At 38.9% G+C, this 14,230-nt stretch overlaps 1 protein-coding gene across 1 annotated transcript in view; it reads left to right on the forward strand.

Moving 5' to 3' along the window:
- Positions 1 to 10,264, forward strand: part of pitpnm3 (PITPNM family member 3) — a 61,894-nt gene extending 51,630 nt beyond the window's left edge. Inside the window, exons 9-19 of the mRNA XM_055226124.1 lie at positions 570 to 727; positions 1,086 to 1,256; positions 5,143 to 5,322; positions 6,193 to 6,341; positions 7,189 to 7,305; positions 8,134 to 8,250; positions 8,332 to 8,480; positions 8,710 to 8,859; positions 9,286 to 9,469; positions 9,721 to 9,849; positions 9,926 to 10,264. Coding sequence (XP_055082099.1) covers positions 570 to 727; positions 1,086 to 1,256; positions 5,143 to 5,322; positions 6,193 to 6,341; positions 7,189 to 7,305; positions 8,134 to 8,250; positions 8,332 to 8,480; positions 8,710 to 8,859; positions 9,286 to 9,469; positions 9,721 to 9,849; positions 9,926 to 10,264 — 1,843 coding nt within the window. The remainder of the gene's footprint in view (positions 1 to 569; positions 728 to 1,085; positions 1,257 to 5,142; positions 5,323 to 6,192; positions 6,342 to 7,188; positions 7,306 to 8,133; positions 8,251 to 8,331; positions 8,481 to 8,709; positions 8,860 to 9,285; positions 9,470 to 9,720; positions 9,850 to 9,925) is intronic.
- The last annotated feature ends 3,966 nt before the right edge of the window (positions 10,265 to 14,230 follow it).

The raw sequence follows: 14,230 nt of genomic DNA on the forward strand, positions 1-14,230 counted from the left end.
CAGATTGAGCTACCAAGCATACTTGCAACCCTCTTAAATATTAAACGCTAACCTTTTCTCGCTGCATGTGGGTTAGGTAACACAAGACATTTACAGTAGTAGACATGAGGGTAAACAACAGGCCGATGATTACACAACCACAGAATGAGCTCAGAATAAAGGGGTGAACTTGAGAGAGAGCAGCCGCATGAGAAAACAAAAGCAGTATTGATCTTGGCTTTTAAAGGAGACCAGAGAGGGGCGGATAATCCCTCTCCCAGTGTGCGCTTTAATGGTTTCACTGTGGGGAATTTTGTTGTGTATCTCACCAAGTAATCACTGTAGAGGATAGAATCTACAAACATTACGCACCAGAGTAAAACATTTATATTGGTTTCATCAATTTACTTTGGGATTATTTTGAGTCCCATCTCGCTCCTTCATTTCCCTAGTATTTAGAAAAGGTCTTGAGTGGATTTGAAAGCGAAGCATGTCAACGATCTCGTACTTTAGATGGGATGTTTTTCTAAATCACCATAAAATGAGTATACCTTCACTGTAATAGATTTTTCTCCAAATGTCTTTTGCAGTTTGATGAAGGAGGGAGTAGAGGTGCGTGGTGGCAGTAGCACTAGTCTGGTGTTGAATCCAGGATATTTTGACTTCGAGGTGTCCGACTGTTTCCTGTTGGGCTGTCCATTGGGTCTGGTGCTGGCCATGAGGAGGACTGTGCTGCCCAATGTTCAAGGTAAAACATGTGCTACCATAAGTGACAAAACGAGGCCAATTCTGCAACTAGGTTCTTCTCACAAGTTTTCCAGTAAATTTGAAAGAGGGTCCCCACTCCCAGCACACTGTACTAGGATAACCCACTTCTCTTGCGAGGTTACACCAGCGGCACTCTTTGAAGGATGAGATGTTATTTTTTCTCTTCCATAGCAACAGAATGTAGACGGATAGAGCGAGATTATCTAAAATGAACTGACTGTTTTGTAACTAGTTGTTGGTGTTCAACCAGCACAAAATGTAGTGAATAATTAAATATTGTAACAACAAAAAAATAAAACTGATTCACTTGTTACATGAGCATTTGTTTTTCTTGACAGTGAGCCAACTTCGCCCTGCCTGTTCTCAGATCTTCAACCTGTTTTATCCTTCGGACCCCTCTGCCTCCAGACTGGAGCCCCTGCTGCAGCCCGTCTTTCACAGGTTACCCCCATTTGCTGTGTCCCGCTACCAACGCTACCCTCTCGGAGACGGTCGCACAATGCTCCTAGGTAAGAGTAAGCAGTCTCTTCAGATCATTTGCCACTCTCACGTTTGTAGGCTTTAGACTTTATTAGACAGGACAGTACTATTTGAGATGGGCTGATGAGCGGGAGGAGACATTCGGCAGACTTATTACCCTGCCTAGGCGCAGTGAACTAAGCCCTTAAGCTTTTATTTTTACTATGAAGATAACAGAGATTTATCAGTGTACTTTTTCACAGAAGGAGAGATGGAATGCACTACCTTTCCCCAAGCGCCCAAAGTTTAAACTCATTTGTGGTTCCTCCAGCGTCCATGCCCCACCTTTCGCTCTCCATCTGTCTGCTCCTCATGCACAGGATGTGAGATAGTCATTGCCAGATAAGATGTTGTAATCCCTCAGGAGGGCTGGCTGTACAGAGGAGTGTTCTTTAATGAGCCCATGATTTATTTGAAGCATGTGTTAGCCCACTTTTGGGACACGGAGGCACACTCTAAACAGTAGTTATGACGCATCTACTGGTTCCTCTGCCTTTTCTCTACTCCTGCCTCATTATTAGTTGGGTGAGGACTCTACACTTGTTTTTACAGCCTCAGGAATAGGATAGATGAACAAACCAAAAACATCTGTCTATCAAAAGTGTTTATAAATGCTCTAAACTCAGTGATATATGTTTTCTAATACTGATATTTGGGTTTCGGATGCAGTATTTGTTATCACTTAGAAATAAAACAACAGATTTATTATTTGTATTAGGTAGAAAGTGACATAGCACATAGCATTGATTCTTTCATCTTCCCATTGTTTTGTACATTAAACGGCCTTATTTAAACTATGCCCTACTCTTCTCTTGTGAATGAACTTTAATCAGTTCAGTTAATTGCTTCAAGTAAATAAATGGAGCCTTAATGACCACACAACCTCTAATGTCAATGCTAACTATACATTTAGAAACACTGTAGGTATATGTCTAGACACCGACCGTTTGTTTTTCTGTCAGTGTTGTGTACCCAAGTAAGTGAATAATAGAAAAGATTAAATTTGTTAAGATGCAATGCAATGGAGCCATATATACGCCCTTATTATAATTATAATTCTTATGCAATTCACCTATTCCAGTCCAGTTCTAAGCCTTTAGTTTTCATTTAGTAACCCCAATGCTCAGTAAAATGAAAAAAGCCGATAAAGCTAATGGAAATAATTACACAGACAGACTTAAAGAGCCATTCTTGTGTTTAATTGTGGTTAAATATATATTTGATGTAGTCATTTGCTAAATTAAAACCATTGGCAGGTGCTGAGATTCAGAGTCCCACATGACGAAGAAACACTGTCATCCATTTGCCGCCCTGAATAATGATCATTAGTTACTCTAAGCCAGAGGAGGACCAACCAAATGGGACTCGTGTGGCTAAAACTTTGTCATCAGCAGCTGTCAACAGCCGAGCTTATTATAAAGAATGTTGCCAATTTAGAAAGGAGGAAGCCACTTCCTATTGATTTCCAGTTATGACCCATTGGGAAATATGAGTACACGGTACAGTGGAGAACTGTAGCCTTATTTTCCCCATCACACGGGTCATAACAGTGTATTATGAATGGGAAATTTGCTGCCACTGAAATTTTGAGCTTTTCTAAATTGAGCTTTGAATGCCATAATGCAGTCTTTCTACTGTCACAGTAAAACTGCTCTTTACACTAAAATGTTTAAATTCACACAATGATCAGCCTACTGTAATCTTTTTTTGTTTATTTGTCCTTTCCATTGAACTGAATCCTCCTCATTGTATCTTTCTTTCTTTGTGTTGACTGTGCGGTGAATGTCTTATAGCTCAGAAGCTCATTAATGATAACAAATTGATACTGTGTGTATATCAGGTTTGTGCATACACTGCCGGTGGATGTGGTATTAACATGATCCATCCTTGTAATTGTGAAAGATTGTCTTCCAGGAATCTGCACCGATATCAGGACTCTGAGTGAGATGTTATTTTACCATTATATTGCCGCTGTGGTAGATTGTGCAGTTCAATTGATGCGCATTGGCCTGAATATTGAGAAGCTAGTTTTGTAAATCCACTTTGACACCACAAGGTTACACATTATTCATTGCAGTCACATTTTAGATGATATTTTACTTGCTGTAGCCATACTGTGAGGTGTGTTAAAATTCTGATCACTGTCTGGATTGAAATTCATACTCAATGTGCAGCTCAGGAATATGTTAAGTAAGATGTAAGGTTAAATTCCCTATATACATTACAGACAGTGCAACTACTCTTAAGGGGCTATTGGAGCTGTGCTTAGGCCTGCCACAATTCTATGTATACAATATAATTTTTTTTTTAAAAACATGAGTAAATAATGAGTCGTACTGCAAAAAAATAATGAAAAATATCTCTCTGTCCATTTATTGACTTTATAATTCCTTAAGAAGTGGTTCATTAAGTTTGCCACCTCATCACTTCTGCATCTCTAAAGACTAATAGTGGTTAGAGGTTAGATCATGGACCAATTTCCTCAGTAGATTTACTAATTTAGTTTAGGCAATAACCTGCTGATGCTTATTATTGCTCCTTATAAATATTAACAAACAGCAAATATTTGTCTCCACAGTCTACAAACCTCAAAAGAGAGTAATTATAAAGGGTGATGATAATAACTTGGTTGATTTTGAGTATTTAGGTAGGTTTTACACTTTATTTTTCTCTTTCCAGACCCTTATCACTGGAACATCTTCTTGATATATTTATTATTTGACCTGTACCACTTTTAAACTCTTGAAATCAACTTCCATCTATCAACTTTGGGTCACCTGATGGAATTCAACCTTTTTTGCAATGAAACTTAGCTGGAAAACTGGGAGATTACACAGATACCACGACTATTATGTCTCAAATGAAGGAGAACTCTCGAGCAGTGTATCCATAGAGTACATACACATGCACACCGTGTACTGCACACAAATGCTCCTTTTGTTGTCGAGGGAGACAAGGGTGTATTTGCCTCTCAGTCCAACGTGATTGAAATGTCCTCTGTGCAGCGCTGTGCTTTAGTGAAGACTCCTTTAGCCCTGAGTCAATCTGGAGGTATTGTTATAAAATGTATCTGACAAAGCCCTGGGATAACTCACAATTACATAACTGAACTTGAAGAGGAAATACACTGTCATGAATTTAAGATTATCTTTACCTTCCTCACCCTCTTTTCTCTTGGTAGAAGCTCCCATGTGTCCTCTGTCTGAAATGTGTTATATTAAACTGAGCTGGTGCACACTTGTCTTTCATATGGTTGAATTATTGATGGAAAATGTCTCCTCAAGGTTGTCTGTCTTAAAGAATAATAAGTAGATTCACTCCACGGGAAAGTTCCATGTACTATTAGTGCTTCAGTGTAGTTAGTATTAGTATTGATCTGGTTATATTTTACTGTAGTTTCGTCCAGTCCTAGTATAGACATTTTTAGTAATTGAGCTCAGATTGATGATATTTATAAAGTTCAATCATTTCTGAGCCACTGCTTGATGTGCAAATTTCAAAGGTTATTATTACAACCATATTATAATGCAAAGGTTTAGTTTATATCAGCATTTATGTAATAGTCTGTGGTCAATCATTGTATTTGCTGTCTGGTGTCTGTCTGTATATGTTTCGCTCAGAGGAGACTTGCCAAAACCAATACAAGTGGACTCTTATCATGTAAAAGTGGTAGTCACTCACTAGCCTTCAGCTGCCTCTGCTCCCTTTGGTTCCATTGATATTGCCCAAAGCAAGTCAATACACAGCGAGAAGTGATCTTATTAGCCAAAACAGCACTATTGATTTAAAGACTATGCTGGGCCAGTTGTTGTCTGCTCAAAGCTTCTTTTCTCATGTCTCTGTCCTTCATTTTTTCTGTTCCTCTCTTGTTCACAGATGAAAGCATCCAAGGCCATTCAAATGTGTTCTTAAAAAGTGAACAAAGCTTGTCCACGCCGTTGTCAGAGGGTACGACTGAAAAAGACGAGGGAGGAGGACGCAGAGAGAGTGTGACCAGTGTGGGAAGTGAAACCTCTGTCTGTTCTATGAGCCAACTCGGAAACCTAATTTCAAACAGTGAGTGAACATAGGCAATACACAACTGCTCAGGTGGAAGAGTAGGCAAACTTTGCACTTAAATGAGAGTTTAGTTATTAAATATTATAATGCAATGAAATAAAAATCATATTCTTGGGGGAAAAAAAGTACACACGTTTGGGAGTAATATTTGATTTATGTTTTAGTATTGAACTGGTTGGATAGACAAAACATGTAAACCAACAAAAAACAGTAACATATGTTTAAAAAAAAAGGTATTCCTACTTCCTAAGTGTTGCGGCACTCCGGATTAAGCTGACCACAAGCCTTTTCCCTTAATAAATAAATCGGTATTTCATGAACATGGGGTGTTGCGCGAGCAGCTTCAAAGGTGGTGACCACAGCAGAGCCTCTGGCTTTTGTGTGAGTGTCACACACAACTAAAGAAATCTGACACTGGGTACAGTCTGAGTGAGGTGTAACAGTCAGTTATTTTGTCATTGTTTGCAGCAGTCCTCACTCTCTTAACATCATTTGAGCATCTTAAGTTTTTACAGCAATGAGTTTATGCACACTTTACATAACTTCTCGGAGGACTGCACAGACTGTTGCTGTGATGCCACTGCTAACAACAGCAAGAATGCTAACCACACTCACTTCCTAGTTCATAGGTGATAAAAATGCTTTATATAATTAGATGCAGACAGCGTACAGCCATGCTACAATACATCTGTACTGGAGTAAACCAAATTTCATTAAATTACACATTACACACATTAAATTCGTCACAGCCACTTTAAGACCCTAAATCTCAGTTGGGAAAGAAAAGGAACAGTTTTATATTCATGATCTTACTTTACTAAATTTAACTGTAACTAATAATTACAACTCACAATTCTCTGTGTGCAGTTTCTAGTACATGGTGGGGCTCCAAGCGGCTCGACTTTGCTCTGTACTGCCCTGATGTGCTCACTTCCTTCCCCACAGTGGCTCTGCCTCATCTTTTCCATGCCTCCTATTGGGAATCCACTGATGTAGCAGCGTTTGTTCTCCGGCAGGTAAGCAGCTCAAAGAGGAAGACTGGGGGTGTTTTGAATTTCCCTGGGTGGGACTCAGGGACTCACTGTTAACTATAAACAGTTATGAAACACTTAGGCTAAACCTACTCAACTTAAATATGAACTGGAAGGCAAAAAGGTCTACAGTTTTGGGTATTGGGTAAAAAGCTAAAATCAGCATTGTTGTGCCTAACTAGCTGTACAATATTTATTTCTTGCAGTGCGATTTCAAATTATAATGCAAATTCCAAGAGTACAATATAAATCAATCAAAGGCATGTTCTCACCTTTTTCATATTGTGGGTAACACCTATCTGCTGTGCACTGCTTACACAAAAAATGTCACAAAGTAAACCAGATTACTGCTTTATAGAAGATAAAGGGTGAGCAGGTGGCGCTATATGTTAAACAAAAGAAAGGTTAATATAGCCACAATGTTTGCCAAGTGTAAATATTCAGGAGACATAACATTCAACCAGGTGAAGCATCCACATTCAATTTCCTGTTGCAGTATGTTTAGTCTTTTATTGAAAACAAAGTAAAATGACTCAGAATTATGCCAAATGTTGTGTATGATGTATTTTCACGCTGTAATTGGATGCATATCTTTGGGTAGTGAGTCATTTCTTGCAATACTTTCAAATCAGCGCTCATTCAGATTTTCATTTATGCCGGCTCTTGTCACAAAAGCTCTTCATTCCACTTGTGGTTTATGAACTTTATCATGGATTCAATTTAAAAGCTACTGCGAACCTTACAATGTCTACTGCTCTGTACTGCCCTGATGTGCTCACTGCTCACAGTTTTGAAAAGACCAAGGTGGTGATCTGTGTATTTGTTTTTGCAGCTCATGCGTTGTGACTGTGTGAAGGCCCAGGAAGCAGACCATTTAGACTCCGCTCCTTTCTCACCCTCCAGTCCACGGGAAAAGTGGCTCAGAAGGAGGACACCTGTTAAATTGAGGGTATTTTTACATTTTTTTTCAACAACAGTGACACGTTTTTCCAACATGCTTTTCCATGCCTATATGTCATAAGCGTATTGCTATTTTTGCCGTTTCATCGACAGTGTATATGCAGTGGATGCTGAGTACTCCCACGCTTTCTCTTGCAGCATAAACAAACACACAACAATTACTTGACTCTTCTGAGCTAAACCGAATCAAGGCTACATTTCTATCTACAGTGCCAATTCTCCTTTTGTGTTTTTGAGTGCATTAGCAACTGCTTGCTTTCAATGCAGTTATAAATAGAACTGTGTTACTAGAGCACCATGGAAGCCTAGTTCTATTTGAGGTCTGTCTCATTCCTTATAAAGACAAGTGTTTCTGATACATACCATAAATGGCCGTAAGCTAAGGTCTTGGTATTGCATCTATGGACACAGCTTATCTATTTGAGTGATACTGTTCAACAAGGCTCGGGAACTTATCCACACTTGTCAGTCACTAGATGTGATATTTACACTTGTTTTAATCTTTTCGGATATAAATAACATACCATTAACTGTGAATATACTATATTCTGGGCTAGTCTTATAACCAGGATGTCGGCCACATTCAGGATGCGTTTAGCCACATTAGCATATAGAGAGCTTTTCTAATGAAAGCAATACGCAGTTGTATTTCAGTTCCATAAATATTAGAAACATCAATTTTTTTACTCAAGATAATTTTCAGTCATATTTGCAGAATTACATTTTTTCTCTAAACTGTTTTAAAAGATGATGTATTTGTAGTTGCTCTTAGGTGACCAGGGCCGGGTATCATGAAGTGTGTTGTATGTTTCTACAGAACGTCACTGCCAACCACAGGGTGAATGATGTAATTGCCACTGAGGATGGGCCCCAGACGCTGGTGGGCCGCTTCATGTACGGCCCATTGGACATGGTCACTCTAACAGGGGAAAAGGTGACAACCATTATATCGCTCAGCAGGACCCTAACATGTTGCGAAAGGTCAACAATAATGACTTGTTGCTGCCTCTTCCAGGTGGACATCTTCCTCATGACACAGCCACAGTCCGGCCGCTGGGTGCACTTTGACACAGAGGTGACTAATAGCAGTGGCAGAATCACATACACCATCCCCAAGAGCAAAATGCTGAGTCTAGGAGTCTATCCAATTAAAATGGTGGTCAAGTAAGTGGCTATATGGCTTATACTGTTGCAATGTTATGAATTATTAAATCAGGGGCTACAATCAAGAGGATTACTAACATGAGATATTGTTTTCATAAAATGTGTGTTTGTGTGCGGTCTGTATTAGTGTGTGTGCCTTAATAATAATGGCCATAGCTACGAGCTGCAGACCTGGAGCACATTGAGTTCCAGGTTCATAACACCATATCTTTTCTCCTCATTCCCCTAGGGGCGATCAGACGAGTGCAGAGGCCTACCTCACTGTGTTGCCAAGGGGTATGGAATGTGTTGTCTTCAGTATTGATGGCTCATTTGCTGCCAGTGTGTCAATCATGGGCAGTGACCCTAAGGTCCGCCCCGGAGCTGTGGATGTTGTCAGGTAATAGTTAAACATAGTGACTGCTGTATCCTGTTTGTAAAAGTGGTGAATATACCAGTCAGGCTGCATAATGACCACTTGCCTTATATTGATAATTTTCATCTGATATAACCACCTGCCTAATATGCAGTGCAAAAAGAAAAAGAATAAATTGTTGTGCAATGTGCATTAGAAAACCTTTTATCTTAATGTAGCGTAATTTAAAAGCTATTTGAGGCACAGCACCCCATCTGTTGGATCAGCAAGGATGACTTTTGTCTCCTGCTTTGACATTTGCTGCGATCCTTCTAACAAGCACATTAATATAGAGATAATGTCATTTATATTAGTTGCTGCTGGTCATAATGTGGGACTGGTTTATGTGTGAGTTGTCATATGCTTCCTTATAGCCAGGCTAAGCTGTTAAATACTTCCATTTGCATTCAGGCATTGGCAGGATCTGGGTTATCTGATCATCTACATCACAGGCCGCCCTGATATGCAGAAGCAGCGTGTGGTATCGTGGCTCTCGCAGCACAATTTTCCTCATGGGATGATCTTCTTTTCTGAAGGCCTCGTTCACGACCCCCTGCGGCAAAAGACCATCTTTCTCAGAAACCTCATACAGGAGGTACATCAGCTTACACAGCACAAAGCCTTTATCTGATTTTAGTATGAAGCCTTCTTTCACATTACCATAACCACAATGGGGAAATCTATCCAGCAAATCTATTTTTCTGCATAACTTACAGACCAGCAGACTTTAAACAAAACCCTTAAATCACACTAAATCCAAAATAGTAGTACTGGCTTCACAAACACATTCCTTTTTTATTGCTTTTATAAAAACTCTAAAACTGCTGAAACATTTTTTCTTCACAGTGTCACATTAAGATAAACTCTGCTTATGGATCCATGAAAGACATATCCGTTTACAACATGCTTGGCCTCAGTCCCACACAAATTTACATTGTTGGACGACCGTCAAAGAAATACCAAAACCAGTGCCAGGTATACCAAGATCAGAGTTTGTTTGTTTTTTGAAGGTGCTGTCTTTGATAATTTAACATCCTTGTCATGTGTCCAGTTCCTGAGTGAAGGTTATGCTGCGCATCTCTCTACCCTTCAATTTGGGCACCGAGCCAGGCCCAAGAAATCCCCTTCGGTTCGCATGGTTCTGAGGAAAGGCTCTTTTGGACTCTCTGCTAAACCGGACTTTCTGTGTAAGCGGACCCATCTGCGTAGGACCATGTCAGTGCAGCAGCCAGACCCTCCCTGTGCAGCCAACCCCAAACCAGAGAGGGCTCAGAGCCAGCCCGAATCAGACAAGGACCATGGAGGAGCGGGAGGAGCAGGTCCAGGAGGAGCAGGGGGGCAGGGGGCCTGGGGACGGGCTTCTATGCACCGGGGGGACACCACTCCATAAGCACGATAGAAAGGGGCAAATAGCAGAGGCTACACTGCTGCGCAGCTAAGAGGATAAATCCTGGGACAAGGTGAGATAGTGAGCATCAGTGTGGAGTTTACGTAAATATAGGAGATTTTAATTCAGACATTGATTATTTGTTTTAAATATTATAATGTTTCAGAAACATTATAACAATGTTTTTACATTCCTTAAAAAAAATTCAATTTTTTTTTCTTCCTAAGCACTATGCAACAACAGCTGCAGCTTAAAGGCTAATTGAATTGTTTAAGATGAGTGTCCTTTATAGTACAGTAAATAGTGACATGTAAGGTGCTTTTCCCCTCTGGCTGTTAAGTTTAAAGTCAGACATTTAAAACAGTCTGATCAGCCCTGTCTGTTTTAGATTAGCTGTACCTGTACAGAAAATCAGCACTGTGCCTTTTGAACTACTCAAGTAATTATTTGTGAGTGTATCAAAGTGTTTCAGCTGCTTGAAAACATGGCTCTTTTGGGATTTTTAACAATCCTTGACCCTTGAACCTCGTCTATGTAAATAATTGAACAAGTTGAAAGTAGGACAACATACCATTCCCCTTTGAGATATAGAACATAGCTGAAGGCACAAAGACAAATTCACGTTTCTCTTTTTGTCTCCTGGTTTAGCATTACTGCCACAAACAGCTCTCATTATTTCTGTTGTACAAAAATATAAGAATGTATACCACTATATTTACTTAATGATGTACATTTATTGAACTGGATACTTGTGGTTTGAAATGCAACGCTGTCTGAACCTGTGGACCAGCAGTGACAGACATGTTGAGTCACGCATGGCCAAATACAAACAGACACAATGGAGGACGGTGGAAACACTGGGACTGTAGCTTGAAGCTGTCCACATGTGGGCTCTGTGACACCTCTGTATTCGCCTGTCCCCTGCTCTGCCCCTCCCCCTCTCCTCCCTCCTCTTCTGAGCAGTCAGGCAGAACATGGCTCCTGACTCAGTCCAGTATGCTGCTGGTTGAACATGGATCTGCCCGAGGTCATATTTGCTCTATGGAAGGATGATTTACTCTGACTGAGACTCATGCTCCAAAACCAATGACATGTGTGGATTTTATTGTAACTGTATTTGGATGAACAAAAACTGATCAAGTCAAGCAGTTGTTTTATGTTCAGAGAGGATAGTAAGAGAAGTTTACAGGTGTATATATGTGTACACTAAATGTAAAAAGGTGACATTGTTGCCATGTGTGTCAGTATGTGTGTTGTGTGGCTTTTAGAATAGTGTATAATAAAATGTTAAGTGACGATATCAGGATGTTGTGGCATCTATTTCTTAAAGCTGCACTGAATCTTATGGAGTATAAAATTACAAACCTGTTTTGTGCACTTGAATTAAGTGTTTCTGTGGCTCTCTGTCCAGACTTATTTTTCTATGATGAAATATTGTAAATAGGAATATTTTGAGTAATGTCATTATTCTTCTTTATCCCATTTAACCTGGTAGATTATGCCTTATGTATATTTTTGCTGATGTGTTTATGACCAAAGTTTTAAGTTTACAGTTTATTTATGAGTAAGTGTGTTTGAATGTGTTAGCATATGAGAGATGACTGAATGTGGTAAATTGTATTTATTTTTATTTGTTTATTTATTAATGTATTATTGTAAATATCGAACTATAGAAAAACTTACAATAGAAGACCAGTGCTTTATTGCTTGAATGTAAATTATTTTTATGTGGAAGGAAGTCACTTAAGGTTACAGAGGGTTTGTAAACATATGTATCAAGGAGTAAGACATGCACTGCTTTTCTATGCACCTTGTGTGTTCAGTAATTAGATATTTGATTACTGTGAGTATGCTCCCTGTAGTGCTGCCTCTGTAATTGTAAAGCACCAATTAGACTTACATGATAATTGTTTAGTAAATACAATAGTGTTATGGTTAGTGGGCACTAATTACTTGAACAGTCCTCTTCCCATTCATAATTTCAACCTCACACAAAACAGCTGGCTTTGACGAATGTCAGGAATTTGTGTACTGAAGTTACTCAATGGCAAACACTGATCTAATGTTCTACCTGCAATTGTGTTATGCATGGCATTATTTTTCATGTTATGCAGCAACATAAATTATAATATTTGTATCTATTCTAATTATTAACAACATTACTCTTCTAAAGTGGGCATATAGCCCGTTATCTGAAGTAAAGTAAATTGCGGTTAGAAAATATATATTTTTAATTTATTCTGGTTTGCATAAATGCAATGTACAATTAGATAAAGTCAGCAAGATTTACTATACATTTGATTAACTATTGGATGTTGACTTTTCTGCCATTTATTAACTCCTTTATTGAATATTTATATGGTGTTTTTGAATGCTTCCTGTACAAGGCACTGATGTGAGACTAACATCTTTTTTGATTTGTGTTTTGTACAGTTAATCTGTGTGTACATATTGTGTTACTTGAAATGTCTGATGACTGAAAAAATAAACAGACGAGCTGCACTTTCTCCATGTGTGACCTTACTCTGTGACCCATGTAACACTCATCTGTATTCACCGCATACTCATTACTCTAATGCTCATGATTGAGTGGTTTAAGGTTTTAAAACAATGATTTCAATATGTATTATAAAGTGAATGTAATACAGGTAAACAATGGAGTTTACTTGGTTATGATCAATAGTTACCCTGGTACATTTCCCGTACCATAGTTAAAAACAACTAAACACTTTAAATGTGATTATGCCTCATTTCTTCTTCCTGATTTTGTGTGAAATTTACTAAATCAATCTAAAACAGTTTCTTTAGGAGCAGCTTAACACTTTTCCATTTGCTAATCAATGCATTCCCTCATTATTATTCCCGAACACCGACTTGGGTGCCATTTCTCATGTGATCTGGCAGGTGATTTCCAAATGCCAGCATGCCAATGAGGAATGCTTGATTACTTGGTGATTCACATTGAAATCTGCAGAAAAAATGAGTAGTAATCAGGAAAAAACAACAGCTACCACCTGGCCTGCATGCATGATTTGTGGCGATCAGAGGAACCAGTGGCGCAGCGAGGCAGCCTTTCTTTTGTCAGTCTACCCCAAGGCAGTTGTGGCAACAGTAGTGGCATCATTGAAAGAGTAATGTAGTTTTATGTAATGTGTTATAACTATTAGTGGTTTTCTACCTAACACTGGACCAATGGGACCAAATGGAGCATAATTATGATTTATTGGCTTGACATAGATAGACATTTCATCATTAAAAAGAAAAACAACACTCTTGTTTTCTCAAAAGGTACAAAAGGTAATACAATCCTTAAACTTAGATTAAAGCAATTTAGCCAAATCCCAGCCACTTGCAGAAGGTGAACAGGCTGCCCCAGGAACACATCAGAGCAGCTTGGGTCATGACATGTAACAGCAAAGTCTCCACTGTGCAGCCAAACATTTTTCAGTGCAACAATTTACCAAAAATGTCAATATTTAACTTTGCCAAATGCAAGCAATGTGAATTTTGAACAGATGATTTTTATCAGAGCAAGTTGAACTATTGCTCAGCCAACAAAGTGGTTTAAACAAAGCTGATGTTCTATTTAATTAAATTACTTGCATACAAATCCATCATATGAATCAGTAATTATTCTCAGTGTCAGCACACTCATTCAACTTAAGAATACAAAATACACCACCAGGGTTTTTTCTTAAGGCTAGCAAAGCACAGCACAATGCTATTACTATAATAACAGTAATGATACTATAGTATCGTTCAGTATGAACATGTGAATCAAGGAGGCAGTAATGGCAGGATGAGGTTTGTAGCACAGGATGTGACACCAAGCTGCTGCGTGTTCAAGAAAATAATAAGTGACAAATACAAATGAGTAGCTCTGCTCACATGATGGTATCTCTCAGTTCTGGTTGGTGCAAAGTGTAAACCCCAAAGGCTCTGATCTGTCATAGTAAATTCCCTTCAAGA

The sequence above is a fragment of the Periophthalmus magnuspinnatus genome, chromosome 13, assembly GCF_009829125.3.
Source record: "Periophthalmus magnuspinnatus isolate fPerMag1 chromosome 13, fPerMag1.2.pri, whole genome shotgun sequence".
Taxonomy (NCBI): Eukaryota; Metazoa; Chordata; class Actinopteri; order Gobiiformes; family Gobiidae; genus Periophthalmus; species Periophthalmus magnuspinnatus.